At 42.8% G+C, this 21,601-nt stretch overlaps 1 protein-coding gene across 1 annotated transcript; it reads left to right on the top strand.

The window, feature by feature from the left end:
* Positions 1–1,391: 1,391 nt before the first annotated feature.
* Positions 1,392–17,177, top strand: LOC119393997 (palmitoyltransferase ZDHHC3). Its single transcript, XM_037661211.2, has 9 exons — positions 1,392–1,431; positions 4,339–4,640; positions 5,203–5,365; positions 5,823–5,929; positions 10,449–10,510; positions 10,612–10,708; positions 12,140–12,212; positions 14,617–14,725; positions 17,055–17,177. The coding sequence occupies exons 2-9, from the start codon at positions 4,522–4,524 to the stop codon at positions 17,126–17,128; spliced, it is 804 nt and encodes a 267-aa protein (XP_037517139.1). The 5' UTR covers positions 1,392–1,431; positions 4,339–4,521; the 3' UTR covers positions 17,129–17,177.
* The last annotated feature ends 4,424 nt before the right edge of the window (positions 17,178–21,601 follow it).

Raw genomic sequence — 21,601 nt, 5'->3', positions numbered from 1 at the left:
TCTCGCAAGACGTGTATCAGTATCTGTATTTCCGATACATTGAAGAATGCACTGTGTATCTTAAGATACAAGATACTGCGATCACACCACCTCTGGGCGAAACAATAAACGTTGACTGAACTCCGCTCGCTTCTCAAGCTAGTACTGTTGCCACTGTCACGAAAATAAAACTAAAGGCAGTGAAATATTAATTTATCTTCACGCCAGAGTTTTCCAGCGAGGATAGGTGAAGAGTTCTGTACGTCCCTATTGATGGAGCAGAGTCACGTGGTGGCGATCGCGTCATCTCAAAAGAGAAGCGCGTGAACGTCGATGCCTGGCCGACATTTTCTTTCCTAGTTTTTTTGTATTTTTTTTAGTTGTGTCAATGCGATTGCACTTCGCATTTAGCCCTTCCTGTGCCGCGTACTCCAATGCGTGCGGCGTCTTTCGCACACATCCTGATGCCTCCGCACCATCGTGCGTATTGACGTTCTTGTAGTAGATGGCAACCCGCTAGCTGGTCGGCAAGCAGAGCAGCGACTTCCATCAATTACAAAAGCGACAAACGAAACCGCTATCAGCGAAGTGTATAAAGAACTATCATGTTAAGCAGCTACTCGTATCATGTTAAGACGCTGTAAAGAAACGCCAGTAAGTTGTCTCGGAATGAAACTGATATAGCTTGAGATAGAAGTACAAAACTTTTGAGATACCAACAGATATTTCATTCAAATGAAACAATATTGCTCGCAGTTCATAAATTTTCAAGTCAACAGTCTTGTGTATGGGCCTTTAGTGCTACATTATATGGATAGATATAACAAATTTGCGAATGTATCGTATTGGATACAATCAGTTTTGTAGTATTTTGTATCTGTATCTCAAACACTTCTTGCCTGAGTATCTTGTATTGTATCGCGATAGAATTCCAAAGTATCTTTGCCCAGCCCTGCCACGGCCCATGGAATGCCGGTATGCGCCACGGGTGATTCCCCCTAATTACGTTTAACCACGAGTATTCACCAGTTAAAGTGAACCAGAGGAAATGTAAACATTTGCACCAGAGCCCGATCCAATGAAGTCTTTGAGTGTTGATTGCGTGTATGGTTTATCAACGAAATTTCCTGGATGAACCTGAGTGAGTGCGGCTGAGTGGGACAGTTTCAATGACGCAGCGCTACACGCTGCTGCATAAAAACGTATACGGCACATTTATTAGAAGAAATGTGAACTAAGTGCTAACTAGGAACAGACGAATCCCTTTCTCATCAGACATGTTCATACAAGAAACGCAATGTCCGAAACCGAAACTGGTGTATTGTAGCGCTGGCAGCACTTCAATGTGACTGGTGTTGAAAATCTGAACAACGAGTGGGCGTTTCTGAGCAACAAAGCCAGGGGGCGCGACCGCATTTACTACGCGAATTTGTGCGAAACGTAGGACCGTAGGTCAGCGTTGCCAGATGGTGAAATTCGGCACCAGATTGGGAAAATCTGGTGAAAATTGGGGGCTGCTGGTGTTGAGGTGCCGGAACAGCTACACCAGACAAAATCTGGTGAAAAGTGGTGAAAAATGTTGAGGAATGGCTTGCCACTACAATTATTCGTATTTACACCGCGTTGTTGCCGACGACTTGTTGGCCCTTCATCCGCAACCCACGGTAGCGCCAGTTTCTTGCTGAAACTAGCACTCAAATCTACAAACCATAAAACCAAAGCTGGCCGAGCCATAAAGTTTTCGTGAGCAGCCCGATTGTGTGGCGAAGGTCGCGGGACAGTTGGCGGGCCTGCTGGACGCCACCGTGTCCCTCTCCGCTTGTTCCTCTTGTCTTCAATAAAGTTTATTTTCTACTTCTCCTTTTTTATGCATATCCACCTTTATGGCTCTAGAAGGCCACGGGCCCTAAGGAGGTTAAAAAAATTCTAGAGTGGAAGCAATCGAAACTTCTATGGAGCGAATGTGAAGCCAGCGTTTGGGCACACTTTACCTGAAAAACATAGCCTTCCCGTCTTATGTCCGACCGTGACGTAAATGCTATAGTTTAGTCATTGGTCGGTTACTATCCCGAGGAAAGTAACATATACGAATGAGTACGTATGTGATATGTCTAATAAAGCTTGCCAAGACATTGATAAGGAAGCCAGTAACACAGAGGCTCATTGGTAAGTATCTGTCCGGAACAATTAGCCATCGAAGGTCCGTATTCAAAACCAACCTTTTCTTTACCTCTTGTTTTCTTTATAGTTTTTGGGCCCTTAACACGCGCGGATAAAAGCAGTAAACAGGGCTAAATGACTGAAGTCGGTTTGTGGACACTGGCTTCATCATACGAAGAGAAAACGAGAGGTAAGGGCACGGTGTAAGATATATGTAGAGTATATATCTTACACCGTGGGTAAGGGTAAGGTAATTGGTTTTAAACTAAGAGCACATGTGACAGCTGACTTGCTACTTTTTCTTAGCTGACGTTTTATCGTTCGGCTTTTCCACTCCAGCAACATCCTTGGGTGGGCCACCCAAAAACCTCCTTGCCTGTTTCTAGGAGTGCGCGAATTAATATTCGATTCGGCATTCGAATCGAATAGTGCATATCCGAAATACCGAATATTTTTCCAGTATACACTATTCAGCATGGACGGAAAACCCCGAAGTAACGATACGTTGGAGCATTGAGGGGTCATTTTTGTACACGCTTACATGTCTAACAACAGACCCAACCACGGCGGGCTCGTTTGTAATTTATAGCTTCCAAGGCATAGCGCATCCAAGACGGGACAAGGCGAATGACACGTAGACAGGCCTACACATATCAGGGGGTTAGCCAGGGGGGGGGGGGGGGGGGGGGAGTTGGAAGTGTTTCAACCCCCCCCCCCCCCTGAAAATGGTCAATTTTGCTCGCGTATACATACACGCACATATACAAAGGCACGCACGAACATACATAAGTATGGTTGACCCCCCCCCCCCCCCCAACCTCCGAAAAAATTTCTGGCTTCTCTCCTAGCTGATATACATCGCTATACATACACAATGATGTGTGTTTATGCGTCATTCGCCTTGTCCCGTCTTGGATGCGCTATACCTTTGGATGCAAGTGTTATCGTGATGTAAATTTCTTGCAAATGCAGTTTTCAACAATTATATTTATCTGTCTCTGGCGCTAAAGCCCATTACGTGATAACTGTTTGGTTTATCTGTCTCAATAAATGTTTAGCTCGATGTGTGGTGTTCGGTTAAAGAGTGCTTAATTCTTATACATCAATTTTATTTATAGGCTAGTGACAAAGAGCCACCTTGAATACCCTCGTCACTGCTGTATTTCAATGTATAGTTACAAAATAACCCGAATGCTCCAGTCGCTGATGCGTACGCCTACCTCAGTCTACATAATTGTAGTAGTTTTTGTCGATTAAAAGTAATCGTAATGTTCACAATGTTCCTTTGTTAAAATTTGTGAATATTTCTTGCAAAGGAAGTGTTATGGAGTCCTGGAGCTGTTCCGAAAATGGTTGCCTAACTATTCGAGCGTCACTTCGCGACGGTGGATGCTCCTGTTGAGCGCCACCGCCACGTGCAGACGCGTCTTCGTTTGCGCTACAGTGTACTGTAGTTTGCGCGCACCCGCCGCGCCGAGGAATTGTGTGCCCCCCTCCCCTCTTCCCCTCTCGCACTCACACGTAAAAGAGATAGCTACACCCTCCCCCCCCTCCTCCCCTCGCTGTTCTTCCCATCTGTACATAGCCCATTTCATCCGTCTTCGGCGTTTGTTTCTTTGCCTGGGGCTCGGAAGAGCCGCCTACGGACTATGCAACTTCAATGGTGCACCATCCACCCTCTTCTTCTTGTGCTTTCTTTTTTTTTTTTCGAGAAGATAACCCTGCTCCCTCCGCCGCCCTCCGTTCACACCACCGTCCCGTTTCTTCTATTTTTATATATCTTGTTTTCCTTCTGTTCTCGTATTTCACTCCGCAGCATCGACAAGGGTACTTGAAACGAATGCATGGCTGAAGCTAATTGCTGCTGCAGGACACACTAACGATCCACTGATGAATGCACCGAACGTTGCCGAGTCCCGGCACCTACAGGTCAGGCGACGCTCCGAAAATCTTTGTTTTTTTTATATACAAATGCGCACAATGTGAAAGTGCAGAAATATTCAAATCACTCTCCTTTGTAATAAGATCGTTATAAACAACAAAAATATTTTCTCTGGGGCAGGGCTTTTGCAAAGTAAAACGCTAAAAAGAAAAAAAATGACGTCACAGTCGCCATGTTGAAGTGTTGGTGAAATCTGGTGAAATTTTGTTCTAGGGTTGGTGTCGGAGCCGTTTTCCAATCTGGCAACGCTGCCGTAGGTGTCATAAATTTTACAGCATTGGCGACGTGTGTCGTATTGTTACCATGTTCCTGAGAAGCAAGTGGAATCGTTAGAAATGTCAACGTTCCTATAAAGTTCTAGCCGTGTCGTCGAACCGCTCAACAGAAATATGACTCCCTCATAAAGCAGCTGACGGTGTTGACATGTTGCCTTTATAACGATGGTAGTGTGGCGTTACGATATCTGTGGCTTGCTTTGCGTTTGCTCCACTTATGGATCGATTATTTATGCCGATTATGCCATCGTCGAGTGGATGGTCATTCCGACGATGTACACAAGGTGCGTATATGCAAGCGTCGGTCGCGATTTCTTGTTCCTGCCGATGTGCGCCATGAATAAAAAGTGCCCACTACGCATACATATGAAACTAATGTATCAATGCAAAGGAAACTTGTGAAATCAACTTCGTTTGTGGCAGTTGATCTAGAGTTATCAAAAACATGCGCACATGTCGATCTCTAGCACTAATTGACAATTTCCGCGAACTTTAGTATGCATGATAGAAGTTGCATTGTTAAACCGGTACATATGTCGCTTGACAATGCATGAAGTTCTTCGGACACTTCTGATCGCAAGCGCTCATTCTGAATCTCTATGAAAGTTACATGAACTCTGCCTCGAAGTTTACTATCAGCACATGTCTAGCGTCAACAGAAAATCGTGCGTTTTTGGCACCAACCTCAACTGTTTGAGAACGTCAAAGTTAACATTCATGAGCATTCAGCCCACGGGTTCCTTATGGTCGCCACCGCTTCCATACCACAACTTTAAAATCGTGTTGAATATGTGCCCGAATTTTGCGTAATACGTTAACCGCCCTGTGCGCGAAATTCTCGTGCAGTCTCTGGGGGGCATTTAATGTGGTCTGCTTCAACATCATCGTGTTCCTGACACTGATGGCGCATACCAGAGCGGTGTTTTCGGACCCTGGAACAGTGCCGCTACCTCAGACGAACCTAGATTTTTCGGATGCGCTGAGGGCTAACAAGCCTACAGATGACAAGGTGAGGATTGAAGCAAAAGAAGTTAATCTAGGACCTTGTGCGCTTCACCATTGCATTAGTTAATATTTTTACAGATGATTTCAGCAAGTGGCATTACCAAATATTCACCGTGACTGTGCTAACATTACTGGCGTGCTTCATATTTAGCCACATTGGCCAAAAATAATGGTTAATGTTACCACGCATTCCACTGTTCCTGCAAAGAGCATGCTATGTCTTGCCGCAACTCGCTACTTTTTAACTTTACTTGCTTGAACTTAACAAATGACTGTAGTTATTGTTGTGAAATTGCTTAAAGCTGTCGTGTATTTTCCTGCACACGACATGACGCATACGTGGTCGCTCAGAAAGAATTACAAAGAAAAATTATGTTTTCGAACATTCATCACTTGCCTGTGATTCTTGTGGTTTTCACGTTAATTTAGTGCTGTCACTTGCGTTTTTTCTCACTGGACAGGGTGACTGGACGATATGCTCTCGCTGTGAAACATACAGGCCGCCACGCGCGCATCACTGCAGAATATGCCAACGATGCATTCGCAGGATGGATCACCATTGTCCCTGGTACGTTAAGTCCCTGGTACATTGCCTTCGTTACTTGCCTTTTAATGCAGGAATTTGTGCATTGCTTCTGAAAAATTCATTGTGCCATAGCCTCTGAAAATTTTACTATCTTAAACACATTTATAAAAATGAGTGCCTTTCCTGCTTGAAGTAGTTGAACAGCTCGACAGCAAACATCTCAGCGAGGTGACCTGTATGTCAGAGGATTCCTGATGTCTGGGCTAAATGTCTGTGTTTTACAGGCATTGTCAATGCCTCTACATCAATCAATAGTTACACGTTTCACAGTTGCAATCATATATTAGGTGTTTCACAGTACGTAACACTACCACAACAAAGAAATTTAGGCATACTCAGCAGCACATTTGTTGCTTCACAACCAATGTACATGTACAACCAACCATTGTCTGCGCCCTCCAAAGCCGTCACTGTGCTGCATTGTTCAATAGAGTGCACATATTGACACTGAAACAATCAACATATGCAAGGGTAAGGATACCACAGTCGCTATGGCAGCCTTGTCCCTATGGCTGGTCAATCCCTGACAAGTGATGTGAGCATGGCCTGCTGGCGAATAAAGCAAATCTAGGCACAGTGATCGTTGTATTCCCACTTCGTGGCAGAACTAACCAATTGAGCCGTAAAATCCAATAATGGAAACCAGCGCTGGTGAACTCTGTGAACATGAAGGACCCTTCATGAGGTTTGGGCATTGCATAGAAACAAGCATGGTGCACAGATCACTCGGCGACAGTTGTGTCTGCAAAAAAATGAAACTGCTGCGTAGCTTGAGAATGGTTCAAATTTAAAACAGGAGACCTGCAGTGTTTCCTTCCAAGTGAACCACACTTCCAGGAAATACACACTATAATGCGCATGCATGCTCTATGCAACAAGCCTTGTTTGCAATGTTACTTGCTATAGCTCATGCAAAGCATGCCATGCTGCTACTGCTGGCGATGCACTACGAAGCAAAACAGAAAGAGAAGAAAAAACAGGGCTTGTACAGATTGTGCTAGAAGTACATTTACAGCGCAAAACCAAAGGCACACCACAAAGAAAGAAACGACACACACAAGCACTGACTATCAACTGACTATATTTCGGTAATTGTCAATGCATATATACCTCCAAGGCAGCCTTACCGCACATGCGCCATGCAATCAACATAAAAACAAAAGTGAAACAGAGTGAAAAAAAGTCAAACAGTGTATTACATACGCGATGAAATGAAACCAAACTCACATGAGTGCAGGGACAGAGACGTGACGCTTATGCAAAAATGAGCCCTTTTTTTGATATGATAGGCTTCTAAAGCCAGCCGCGCATGCTCATTGTGGCTCCTGCCAAGGATCGATGTCCCTTCAAATCGTGCCTCACAATTGCAGCAAGCGTTAATATGAGTCACAAGATGGGCTCCTTTATCTGCATTCTTGTTAATCTTTTGTGCGTGTTCCCCGAGCCGCTCGGTGACGCATCTTCCAGTTTGACCGACATAGGTCTTACCACACGAGAGCGGGATAGCATAAACCACATCGACGGCACACGGGACGTCAGTCACACCGTGTCGGATTTGGCACCCTCCTTTGCTCATACCGCAGGTGCGGGAGCATAGCTTGGAAAGCTTGTTCGGGGCAGACAGCGCCATAGTGACACCATGTCTGCCTGCCACTTTCTTGAGCTGATGGGTGATCCGGTGCATATACAGGACCACCGCAGGCCTCACTTAGTCCTGTATGGCGTCTGCCCTCTCAGTGGATTTCCTTTTCTGAATTAGCATTTCAGCCACTGCAGTCAAGAGCGACTTGGGGAACCCTGCACCCAAAAGTCAGCTAATCTAATTGGTGAAGCTATCTTGCATCTTGTGAGTGCACGGTTTTCTAAGAGCCGATTCCATGGCCGACATAGCAACTCCTCCTTTTACAATTTTTGAATGAGCAGACTCAAATGGTAACAGGTCCTTATTTGCCCGTGGTTGATAGGACCAACACACATGGCATTCACAAAACTCGAGCCTTAGTTCTAAAAACTGTAAAACGCCTTTCTGTGGGAGCTCAAATGTAAAAACAAGACCTCCTCCATGTCGGTTAAAATCATCTAAAATATTAGTCACTGAGTCCTGGTAGGAGGAGTCTAGAGATAATAAAACCAAAAAATCGTCGACGTACCTTTAAAATCTTCCTCGTGCTAAAACCTTTGCTAAAGGGACACTAAAGGCAAATATTAAGTCGACGTTGATTGTTGAAATAGCGGTCCAGAAACCTCGTAGTGCTACTTTTATGCCAAGGAAGTGCTTATTTTGAAATAAAATCACGTTTTAGTGGTCCGCATCGCGTTAGCGCACTTCAAGTCACCCGCCTGAAAGCAGACTTTCATACGTCACTGCTGCTGTGCCCAACGTTGCCTGCCTTTGCTGCGCGACCGCCGACACTAGTAGCAGCAGAGTGAAAGTAGCAGGACCCACAGCAGCAACAACGGCCATCGAAGCCATCGAAGCTTGCCGCAATCACCGCAATGGATGTGGACGGAGAACTTGACAATGAGACATTGGCTCGCGACACTGGGCTCCAGTTCTGCGACTTGAGCCCTGATGAACGCGGTGTGCTGCTGAGACGCGACCGTGTGAGCGAAGCCGGGCGCCGGGCGAAGCGCAGTTCGGCGAAAACGGAACCTTTGAACCACGTGTGCCGTTCCCCATGGCGACGCCACTGAGGTTCTTCTTTCCATGAATCAATTGGAAACGAACAAACAGCATTTTATTAAGTCTTTTGATGCACAGAAGGTTCTTTTTTTATTGCTGCTAGTTTGATTACTAGTGTTTTATTGTAGGCAGACTCTCATACGTCATCGGGATCACTTCGAAAATGTCCCACTCGTGGCGCTATTCATGTGATACATTTAGCTTGATTTCTCGGTAAGTAGGGCACTACTGTTGATAATATTGCCGGTTTAGAAGTTGTCATACATTGAGCTTTCACTCTGACATAAATTGTTATTTGCCTTTAGTGTCCCTTTAAAGAGCATCCCACGTTTGCCAAAAAAATATCTGCAAGGAGAGGAGCAAGGCAGGACCCGATACATATTCCATTACGCTGCAAATATGGCTGGTCATTAAAAATTATAAAAGTGACCTTAAGATAATACTCTAAAAGGCTAAAAAATTGTTCACAGAAACACCGACAAAATTCTGGAAAGGCACAACCCCATAGTGCTCTATACATGCTTGCACTGAAGACATAAGCTCATGCTGGGGTACAGAATAAAACAAATCTTCTATGTCAACTGAGAAACCATAGCCCACATTTGTTTTCCCACGCAAGAACTGCACCACATCATCTTAATTTGTTGTACGAAAGGGATCATTGTACACTAGCGACTTCAATTTTTTTCTGTAAAAACAGGCTAACATTGTGTTGCCAGCACCCAGATTCACTGACGATGGTTCTAAAAGGTACTTCTGTCTTGTGGGTCTTGGCCGTGAAAAACACTGTCAATGACTTGCCTCTGCTATTCTTTATGCTTTTCACAAGCGACGTTAATTCCAATTTTTTACAAAACTCTACAAACTTTGTTTTCACTCGAACCACCCGCTTCCCAATAGGAACAAAGTTTTTTGACACAACCTGCAGCGCTTTCTCGTTAAAAATGACTTTTTCCACTACAACAAGCCCTCCTCTTTATCAGCCTGCATGAGGCAGAGGTCGTTAGCTCTCAGAGAGGACAACATGCGCCAAATACTAACATCTGAATGCCGGGGTGGGCCTTTTGGCACCGACTTGTCTAAACTTCAGTCAGTTGAGAGTCAGCGCTTGTGTATGTAGTTTCTTTCTTTGTGGTGAATCTTTGGTTTCGCGCTGTAAATGTACTTGTAGGATTATGAACCAACTAGGCCCAAAAGAAGTTTTATTGTTCAGAATGTGGTGTGTTCTCTCTACACCAGCACACGGAAGAATTCAGTGAATGCTTGCCACTTGTGAATGCTGGTCAAGGCAAAGAGACCATGTCTCTCGCGACAGCAGCTGTCCTCTGCTGTTACACAGTAACAGGACTGTTCACTTTCTTCTTACTTTTTCAATAATCAACTGACCTGAAGAGTTCCTTCAGTAAAATGCTCCCCAGATGGTGCCTTACAACTTACAGTGTGTAACCACAAATTGTGATGGGCCTTGTGTGGGACTTTTTAAGGGCAATCACATCACTGAATCGTGAGTAGATCGTTTTGCACCGATTAATTTGGGAGCTGACGAAATGACAAAAAACAAGCTTTCTCTCTGCAGTGAGCAGGCTAGTGCATTATTCAGTTCTGCTATGCTATGTATATCTTGTCAAGTAGAGCTTAGGTAAAGATTTTCTTTAATTGAACATGCTTAGCATGCTCTGTAACACGTGATATGGTGCTTGAGCTTTACAACAGAGCAACCTGTGTAACGAAGAGCTCTTTATGCTCAAAATTCTTCAGTGTTTTTATGCCTGTAACTGTGTTTGATAGGTGTAAGATCACGTGCTTTTGTGTTCACAGGATCAACAACTGTGTTGGAGAACAGAACCAGAAGTATTTTATTCAGTTCCTCCTCTATGTCGGTAAGGAGCTATTGATTTACGGCCATTCTTGACATGCGTCCTTCACTGAAAGTACCTGTACTCATGTAACATGTACCGAGCCTTATGCTTACATCTTACAGGTCTGGGGTGCCTGTACATAATTGTGTTGGTGGCTGTGTCATGGAACCTGGAATGTGCAAACTGTGTTCATAGCCCGGCTTACAAGCAAAACCGTGTGTAAGTATCATATTTGCCTTTTGTGGTAAAGCGATACTTTTCAATCATTTTTCTCTGCAGTCTATTCTTCGTCGCCCGCACTGGCTGTTGCCTTAAGGTTGTTGCATATTTTTGTAACTGTTAGAACAACTGACATGCTAGTTCATGAGCTATAACCAGGGAGAAGCAGCACATGTGAAAAGGAGACATGTTCATGTGTGCAGAAAGGACGTACAGACGGGTCCACTGTTAAAGGGAACACTTGCGTGCAGGGCATGTTCGGATTACGCTCTCTTGCAAAAGCATAGTGGCTTAGATTTTCATGAGACTACTGATGATTGACAGTTGCGACTCCTTTTGACAAAACAGTGCCATGCACGAACGAAGTTTCCCCATCCAATTGCCGTCAGGGGGCCGGCAATATGAAGGGTGCTCATTCGAGTGTTCCCTTTGTGGGGATTGAGTATGACCACGCGCGAACACACCGCACCGCTCTTCGGCATAGCAAGGGAGTGCACCGGATCTAGGCCTCCTGTGAGGCAGGGATATGGGCACCTTGCTAAGTGCCCTCTTTCACGGCAGCGGAAACAGCGCACTCCATCACGGTCTCTGCCTGGAAAGAGTGTGCGTGGTGGATTCATCTCATCTACGTGGACACTCGGGGCCCTGACCCGCTCACGCCGGACAGACCAGCGGTGCGCCAGGCTTCTCGGCGACAGCCAAGAGCAGAGTACCGCTGGTCTGACTCGAGTGCGGCACCACAGTCGAGAACCGGCGCCAGGGTGGACCGTTTCCCTCAGCGGCGTGCCGCTGTGAGCCCTTTGCCCGTGCCACCACAGGGGGCTGCGACATGTAAGGGTGCACAAAGGTGCCCCTCAACAGCACCACGGGCGAAAATACAACACAAAGGGTGCTGCTAGCACATCTCTGCGGGTCCCGCAAGCGCACCGAATGCTTCTGCAAGTGGGACAATACCTGTTTGCCAATCAACATTCGCTACCGGTGCCTTGCGCCAGCGGCAAGCGCTTACCATACGCTTGAAACACATGATATGATCAAATGGCGCCGTGGAAGGGAGGTAATTAAGGCAAGAACACTACACCTTTAACAGTGGACCGTACTGTACATGGGCGCTGGACTGTAACCTATATTTTAATGCTCGAAAAGCTGCTTTTTGTGGAAATTGCCTGACAAGTGACAAGCATACATGCTTCATCAGCCAGCAAGGCATCAAACAATCACCTCACAACCAAAAGAAAAGGAATATCAACACTGTAAAAAATTAAGTCCAAGGTAGTGGTGTGCTTTACGGATAAAAATACCGAAGGGCAGCTGATATACACAGTCAGACAATTTCCACGAAGAAGAATTGTATCTGTATCTGCGATCTGAAATTATTAGGTTAGATGTGCTTTGTTCTAGGTCGTTTTTTTGTGTCATTACATATGACAGGATCCATTCCGTCTGCCTCCTGGTGGAAAGCATTCTTTTTGGAATATTTGTCATTGCAATCATGTGTGACCAGGTAAGAAGTGACTTTGAGCTTAGCATTATTGCGAGCTGTGGTGAATGTTATTCTTTAACCCTTCCAGATGCTGCCTATGAAGATGTGACTGTAAATGCGTCAAATGACTCAAATCGATACAATGTAATTTGAAGGCACTGAATATTCTATTGCAACAAACATAATGTCGTAATATGTTATTTTATGATTGTTACAGTAACCATTGCTAATTACTTTGTAATTAAATATCTCTTTATTCTGAAGCCATTCATGCTCTGTTTTTGCATAAATAGAATGAAATCTTAGGCTAGAAATATAGTGCAAATTCGTTTTCGGTTATGTCCATGTTATGCAAAGAAAAATTACCCTTTAGACATGGGTCGCGGGAAGCGGCACGTTAGACTCATTGAATATGGCAGTGCCTTCAGCAGAGTGATCATATACAACAGTACATTGCAAAATTAAGTTAAATGAAGACAAATTTATTATGCAGGAGGTTCAATTCATCGAAAGCTCAATATATCTTGCTCTTTCTTAGCCCCTGGTCAATACAAATAGCAAGAACGAGTGGTGTACACAATTGCGTACATAGCATCTCAAAGGGTTAAGTAAATGAAAAACATGCCACATACTCTGCTTTGTCTGTAGCTGCAAGTGCTTATGTTGTGTGTTCTTCACTGTCTTGTCTGGTGTGTGTGTGCTTGTCAACCATGCAAGAAGTTTTTGTTTTCACTGATCCCATTGTTAGGCCAAAATAATTATCCTGGTATCTTTGCTATGGCCTTGTGTGAGAGGGAAGTTTAATGATAAATCTGAAAAGATGATGGAAGGACTGTGTCATCCTGCTAGCTCACTTTAATAGAAGGCACGTTTTAGCAGTTGCACTTAAACCACGGGCCATCTATAGCAAATTCATCGGGAGTTCATATATTTGTCTCCACAGGGTGTCAAAAGCATAAAGACTTTTTAAATTATATTTAATCAACACCATGTGGAATAAGTGTATTGTACCGGGAAGCCTTTCATGTTCTTGAAGCAAAGTCGTGGTCCTCTTTTCAATAACGAATGGCAGCATGCAGCGTGCTTCACTGCACGGTGGTTAGTTTTTTCTACTACTAGTATATTTTGGTCAAGTAAATAAGATGTCACTATGAAGGGCAAATAAAATCCATTCAACTTGAACAATCCTTTTTTTCAGGCGTGCACCTTACCCATTTTTCTTCGTTGGTTTGGTTTGCCCTTCAAATTAAACTCCACTTTGACAGCATGTGCCAAAATTGGGACGTTGTACTAGAAAAACTAGTATTGCCAATGACAGAAAAAGTGACCTCGTTTCAGTTTTAAAAAAAGCGTACATGTGGGGGTACAGTGCAAACGAGCCTTCAATCTATTAAATATGAAAACATGTGCGACTTTGATATATGCGTAGTACAGTGCTGATTTTCAGGGGGCTGTTGGAATTGTTTGTTATAGTTGATAATTCGACGTACGTATCTGAGTATGACATATCCAGTGTTGACCGTATGTGCAATGTCTAGTTTGGTTTAAGAGATTTACTCTGCATGAATATTAGCCAGCAAGTTTTGCAACTTGCCATTGTTTGACTGTATAATACCGCTGTCACACAGTGCACTGCTGGTCGCGATCGAGCCTGATCAGGATCAAATTCCTTAGCAGTTATTGGCTCCATCTTGCAGATTGCGTAAGGGGCCAATCGCACAATTTCGTGAAATTTGACAGAGACCAGGCCTGATCACGATCAAAAGTGACCATGTGACACCAGTACAACACTGCGACACTTTCTTGCACTTCACTGATCAAAAGAAACTGAGACGCTGTTACCTGGCGACGACAAACGATTGTGGCAATGGTTCACTGATGCACGGTACCCCGATGTTGAGAATGTGAATTCGACTCTACCTAAGGCCAGTCGCATCTTAACTGAACGGGGCAGAGTTGAAAAGGGCTTGTTTTCCACAGCACTTTGAGCAACACACAAGGCCCTAATTACTTTGAAGCATTACAGCTATCCACTGTATCGTCTTTTCTGGCCTGGCCATTACTTTGGGACGTTAATTAACATCAGTCATTGATTGCTAAATATAGTCCTCATGTGTTGGAAAAAGGTTGAAACCATGTTTTTATGCATTTGCAAGGAGTTTCTGATCAGCTTCTTTGGGTGTAGGTAACCAGAAGGCTGTTGTGATCAGGTTTTACCAGATATTGCAGATCTGTTGTTTCTGCCTGCAGAAAAATTTTCCCGCGAGAATTAGCCTGCAGATAAGGTACCAATAGCCTTGGCTTTAGTGACGTTGCCTGAAATGGAACGTTAGTTCCTTTAGGACAGTAGAAATGAGAGATGTGTTTTTCACAACTGTTCACATTGTTTGAAGTTAGAATGTTCTAAGATTCGTGACTTTTCAAGTTCCAGGCAATTCTGTCTGATGAAACAGCTGTTGAGCAGATACAGAAGAAAGGACCTTTCCGTGCAAGAAAGCCAAAAATGGCTCTCATGAGTGAAGTTTGCGGCCGTGGTAAGTGCATGAAATGCTCTTTTGTTCTGTTATCTTCCTACACTGGGTTCTTTGGAGGTAAAGACCTGGGAAGGCATCATCCACTGAGTAGTAGTGCACTGAGTCACTGCTAGTGAAGCAGTGATGTTCACTTTGTAGAGCAGATGCATGGAACCTTGTTTAGACGAAACATATTTTGTCTAACTCCACGTGCCTTACTGGTGGGTTACAGTTCTGCCATGTTTCAAGACTCTTTTTAAAAGCAAAGAAAGTGTCTGGTGCTGGAATTTAAGGTCAGACTTGCAGCACAGGAGCTTTGGTGCTCCATTCTTTTGGCCTTGATGGCACATGCGCTTTTCACACACCAGTGTCAACTAGCTTTTGAGAGGAATAGTGGTTGCACCATGTCGCATAGATAGCACTATAATATAGTGCTATCTATGAGACATGTAAAATGTACAGTCGTGCTCAATATGACTAGCAACACGGCAGCACGTCGCCTCATGAACTAAAAAATTACGCATGGCTTTATGTTGCCCTTATTTCCACAAGTGAATGAATTTTGTTATTGGGGATCATTCTCAAATGACAGAACATTGTTTCGTTGTGGAAATAAAGGCTAGTGGGAGCCTTTAGCAATCTTTCAGTGCTTGAGGCCACGCGCTCCCATGTTGCAAATCATATTGAGCACGACCGTACATGCTCATGTCTATTCTCAGTGTTATTCATTCAGCCACAGACTTGATACTTTCATTTCCGTGTGTCTCAACTGGTCCTATGCCAGGTTCTCCCACACTTGCCTTGTCGATGTTGGTGCTTTGAGACACTACGTTCAGGTGCATCACATTAGGGATTGTCCCACATTCCCCAGGGCGGCAGATAATGCTGGAGAGGTACTGCACAACATTCTACTCGCAGGTCATAATTGAACAGGATGTATTGTTTCTTTGTGAGAGTGAAAACATGACACTCGTCATGCTGTCGTCATGGTGCTGTTCTAATTGTCCGTATATCATTCTCTTGCATCTCTTGTTACAAACAGAAAATCACATAATGTGAATTCGTTGGTAACTCTCTGGAAAATCAGGACCAATGTTTGTTAATGAACTGCCTGCAATATGCTTGATACAACATCTACTTACACAGCACATGGAATTTGCATAGTAAATTTTTTTATGCACGAAATGTTGCAGCTGCTGACATGTGCACAAATTATCAGCTATGGTGCCTTAGCTGCTTTCCTAACATTACTATCTCAACACCAAATTTTCATTCCCTGTATAAGGCGGAGTTTTCAGTGTCTGTTCATACTTTTAAGTTTTTGACTGCCATGCCGGAAATAAAAACAGTACTCTAGCTTGGGTGAGGGTACCTAGTAGGTTGACTTCGCTAAATGCAGGTGTTTGACTAGGTGCGCTCTTGGTTACGAAAATCTTCCTGCCATGACGCGGAAGATTTTAAAGGCTGATGCTAATTTTATGGAGTATAGTCAGGAAGCTTAAAATTGCTCCACTAAATGATGTGCTTGGCATCATTGGATCATCTTGTCAGCGTTAACTTGTTTATATTTTTTGAGAGAGACTGTGATGTCACTGTAAAGGACGTTTCGTTGATTGTACTGCATTTGCACCCTCTAATCAAAGAATACGTGAATGTTTACTTGTTGCTACATTTCTCGTGCACAATACTGTATAAATGTAAGATGGGCACAGACTTCTGAATCAAGGTGACTGGAGTTAAAGCTCGATATGAAAAGGTTGGTAAAATCGGCAACTTACTTCATTATAGAGAAAACTAATTTTACTGAATTTCAGCTTTTTATGTAAGGTATAGCTGCCTGTGGATTCTTTTTTTGCCTGGAAGGTGTCACAGGAAATGCCTGAATAATATGACAGCAAAAAAAGAAAGAAAAGAATGAACTTCAACAACAAAAAATAAATTTAGTTGAACCTGACGGCCCCGATTTGATGTTATGTCAATGAAGAGCTTGTCACGGCTCCCATACAATGCTTGGAAAGAAAAAGAAAACACAGCACCAATCAGTGTAAGCAAAACTAGCACACACATTCTGCCACGACAGCATGCCATGGGAACATTTGGTATTGCCTAGAGTGGAATGACACTGTTCTCTGCTCAGTCTGATGAGCACACGATATGGAAGACATAATGTGCCCATTGCGAAAGCGAAGGAGCCGAGAGTTTAGTTATGCTGCGGTTTGTTAAATTGAGGTTTAACTGTATAAATAGTTGATGAATTTCCGTTGAAATACGCTTGTTTTTGCAGGAACTTTGCACCTGTTTTGTCTAGTTCCTGACCACAGAGCTTTGATATTTCATCAACTTTTTGTAGGGTCCCCCTTCCTGTGGCTGTTTCCTTGCGATTCTGCACCCAGGAATCTCGACGTCATGTCATATGATGTGTGATGCTTTCTCTGTGTGGAGTATCCCGGTGACGTGCTGTTATTTATGTGCAAACTGTGACTTAGTTTCTAATCATCCCCTCTTCCATGTTTCTGATTGATTTGTTGGTTGAACTGTGTTGATCATGTATAATTATGAATTGTGACATATGCGCTTGCACTCACAGTGCTCTAATGAACATTGACAGTTCTTTGATTTACAACAATTGCATTTAATAATTTGACCTTTTGATGGTCTCACTCTCATCGTTACACCTTGAAATGTGCAAACACAGCATTTTCGTACACGTCGCATATCATTGCTTTGAGGAACAAAGAAGCATTTTCAGACACACATAACTTTGACTGAATAATGCTGTGTGTATGATAATTTAATAAGTGTCCTTGCGTGCATTCCATTATTCTTTACGAAATAATCAGAAAAGGCTGAGGTGCTCATTTGATGAACCAGCAGAAACTTCCAATTTATTGGCGGATATCATGACAGCAAAATTTTATCCCTGTTCTAAATGTAAGTTGCAAACACATGCGCAGCACCTGAAAGGTGTGGGCATGCTGATAATGCGAAATTTTTCACCTCATAAGGTTGGCTGTAGTCACTGTGAGACATCATGATTAGGTAGTTCATAAATTGCAGAATTGAAATCATTGAGAACATATCATCTATCAGGGTTTCTTGTCCTGCGTTTCTCACAAGCCTATTGATACATATTCATTTATAATCGTATGTGAGAGAAACTAGATTTAGTTTCCACAGTACCATTATATAGTGCTGTCATGATCTGAAATATGTATATATGGTTGTCAAGACTAATATTTCTTCAAAAGAAAGTTGGAATGACAGCCTGGACACTTCATCCAGAAACGATGAAATAGTTTCTTTGCGTACTATATTTGTATGATGTAAAGTTAGCACAGACAGTGAGTAGTCATCCTTCCATGAGAGTAAACCTCCATGTACTAGTTGAGTCTGAGCAAGTGCTTTTTACATATTTTTAGATCGTATTTTTGAAATTGTCTGTATTACTAAAAGTGTGTAATATTGTCACTTTGTTGACCAACTTCTATGCTATGCTAGCAGAACAAGAAAAGTGTAAAAATTGTCATAAAAAGCTGTTGTATGTTGAAATGCTGCCAATTGGCTTTTTGAATTCTTCCCGAAATTTGAAATTTTAACTTATTTACATAGTTGAGAACTCCTCCTTATCACATGAACATGTAGTTTATTGTTGTAAGCAAAGTAAGTGCACTTTCTTATCTAATTGCAGCCAAAGAATGCCAAAAATGATGTGACAGTCTATCAGATGTAGTTATTTTTGCCAGTGGATTGGTTCCTGTGGTGTGCGACCCTTTGTAATTTGATTTTGCTGTACCTGTAAGCAGTTAGCTTAATTTTGTAAATCACACTCTACTCTAAGTCTTGTGTTTCACTCGTAGTGCAATATGTTTCAATATTCAATGTTAGTGAGCATTTTATTGTAGAGTTTTGACGATGCAAAGGCTTATATGACATAAGATGCATTACAGGGACGTTTGCAAATTTATGCTTTCTGTAACGTTGCTCTCGCAAGAGAAGTGACTGATCTCAAGCAATGATCATTCAGTGACCATTTTTAACACAAGTTTTATACGATGAGTTGGGTGAAAAAGTTCAATGCGAAGCCGGAAAACCCACTTGGATCCAACCTTGACCCGAAACTCACAAGAGAAAACAGTTTCAAGGTACAAGTAAAAAGTGAAGACCCAACTTGGACCAAACACCCACAGGGATAAATGCACTCAAGGATGCAACCCAAGAAACGTGTGAAACAGAATGTAAAGATGGGTGTTGATGTATGGGGTGTTGATAAGGCAATACGTGTAAGTGTACCGTAAAATGCCAAGCAAGCGCCCCAACCCGAGCAAGCGCCCCCCTCCCTTTTTTGGGAGATCTGTAATAAGCCCCAGTGTCCGAGCAAGCGCCCCCCTCCTCCCCTGCGGCCACGTTATTTTTTTTTCAAGACGAGCATCGCTTGTGTAGAAAGAACCACAAGAATGAGTATCCTGAATGCGTATCTAATGTTTATGAAATTCCGTTGTCATTTGGCCCGTCGTATATTGGTCAAACCGGTCTCTGCTTCAATGGTTTGACAGTGACCAGGGGGAATAACAGCAGTAAATAAATAAAGCATTTCATTAGAAACATCGATGGGCATTTTTTATTTTTAGCGGCTCTCCTGCCGCTATCTTGAATTTCGGTCTGGGACCGAGCAAGCGCCCCCCCTCCAAATTTGGTCGATTATCCTTCCCCGTAGGAGGGGGGGGGACGCTTGCTCGGCATTTTACAGTATATGTATGTTCCTTGATACTGGGGAAACAGTGCAAGTCATGTTGACCATTGTATAACACTACGCATATCTTGCAAAGTTCCATTTTTATGTGTTATGCTTAATTTCCGACATTGCGGATGCATTGAAAAACTAGGGTAACGAAACAAGGTGTGGCAAGAGACAGTATGCTAGGTCGTATTATCATTTCAAACAGAGATCTCATCGGATCCTTTTTATTAGCATGGTCTTGATTTCTGCAGTTATGATCACCTTGCTGGCACACGAGAGTCATTTATACCCCAAAGCATACATTGTGAATTGACCATTGCAATAAAATTTCCAGCGTTTATTCTGCACGCATACTCAATTAACTCTCCTGTTTTTGTGCTGCCCATATCACTTCAAGATTAATGCACAAGTCGCTTGCTGCACTAGCTTTTAACAGTAACTGCATATTTTTTACTTCTAAAGTTTGCACCATTTTCTTAATTAGTGTTAATGTTCGGCATATGGTCGTGCTGCATTTACATTATAGCTAGGTTTCAAAGTAAGTGGCCTTACAAGTAGGTCAATTCCCAATACTGATGTGTGAAGTTGCTCACAATATGAACGGAAGTGAACATTTCACTATCTAAGAACACTTTTGCAGCAGGGTTTAAACCAAGGCATTTCCTAATGTGCAACAATTTAAAGAAGTAAATTGTTTTTTTTACTCGGATGGGGGGGGGGGGGGGGGGGGAAAGGGGGGGGGGGCAATAAAGAAATTGAACAAAAAATATAGAGTGATGATGACTTGTGCATTAAGCTTTATTCTTCTGGGTGAAATTTAGTTTTTAAGGCGGAAATGTTGTAACACTGTGTAATTGTTTATTTTAAAATAACCTGATACAAAAATTTTGCTTGCCTGGCTTTTTCTTTTTCATGACCGAGTAAAAATATTGCTGGCTGAGTTCATTTCTATGTCAACTATTCGAAAAGTGTTTATGAGGTTTCGCATATTTTATACACCATTTGGAGGAGGAGGAGGAGGAGGGAAAGAAAAATGGAAAGACAGGGAGGTGGCAAATCACGTTAATGATGTTAATGTTGAATGGGTATTTTAATCTCATGGTGTTATGTTACCATTGACTTATGTTGCGGTATTATTTGTGCATAGCCTGGGCATGCAGAGAAATTGGGACTGATGGCTTTGAACTGCATCCATAATCTATTTTGTAATTCCCGCGTGAATGTTCACAGGTCAAGGTACTTGACTGATTAACTGAATTCCAGTCTATGGTCATTTATTCTAGTCTTTTCAGATGGCAGCAGTTGTAGTTGCACAGTTTGACGATGCTCTTCCATTTGGCGTTTCATGTGGATTTCATGCCACGACGCCAACAGTGCATTTCATGCGGGTGATTCTGTTCACCGCTGAGTCTATATCTTCCCAGTGGTGCTAGGGTTAAGCTTCTGGCATTTTCAAGTAATTTCAAGTAGCACCAACAAAACGGTAAATAGTGCGTAAACTGAGAACTAAGCTTTATCGCAAGACTAAGTTTGTTCTGTTACGTGTAATAAAGTCTGTGAATCGGGTTGTTCAAATGCCTTATTTTAATTCTGAACATCTTTGATAAAATCAACCTTGAAATATTAGACTGAACACCAAATATTTCCTCATCTCTGAACATAGGGAAATTTAAAGGCTGTGCGGAGCAGCTAAAAATGAAAGAAACAGGCTACAACTTGATACATGTCATGCTGATCAAACTTGGGCTTTGGGACGACTACTGCGCTTAGAGCCTGATTTTATGTACTCAAAACACAGCTGGAATGCCTGGCCTTGACAAATCTGACATTTGAAGGTGCCATTACTGTCTCTTGTCTGTGTTTAAGGCTAGCAATAGATCACGTGGACTTCAGAAAACAAATAGCATCTTTTCCTGATGTTTTTTAAATGTACAAAGGATGTCATGTGATGTACTGACACTTTCACAATGCTTCTAGAGATATTAACCTGTTGTAAACTGCCGATGCTAGATGTTAAGGAAATGTAGAAACACTAATTAGGGGACCATCTAGCTTGTGAATAGGCCAGTGTAAATGCCACTTTGTCTCGCCACATACAGGAAAGGCCATAAGGTTATTTCAAGGCAGTAAAAACTTGTCTTATATTACTTGAAAGTTAC

The sequence above is a fragment of the Rhipicephalus sanguineus genome, chromosome 5 (assembly GCF_013339695.2).
Source record: "Rhipicephalus sanguineus isolate Rsan-2018 chromosome 5, BIME_Rsan_1.4, whole genome shotgun sequence".
NCBI lineage: Eukaryota > Metazoa > Arthropoda > Arachnida > Ixodida > Ixodidae > Rhipicephalus > Rhipicephalus sanguineus.
Note: the sequence above shows the minus strand (reverse complement) of the source record. Positions and strands in the feature narration are given on the sequence as shown.

What these genes read in the sequence shown, in the direction of transcription:
- LOC119393997 (XM_037661211.2), top strand. Translation starts at nt 4,522, where the DNA reads ATGGTAGTGTGGCGTTACGATATCTGTGGCTTGCTTTGCGTTTGCTCC. An exon ending in ATTCCGACGATGTACACAAG is followed by an intron (nt 4,641 to 5,202) that starts GTGCGTATATGC and finishes ATTCTCGTGCAG; the next exon opens with TCTCTGGGGGGCATTTAATG. An exon ending in GCTTACAAGCAAAACCGTGT is followed by an intron (nt 10,709 to 12,139) that starts GTAAGTATCATA and finishes TACATATGACAG; the next exon opens with GATCCATTCCGTCTGCCTCC.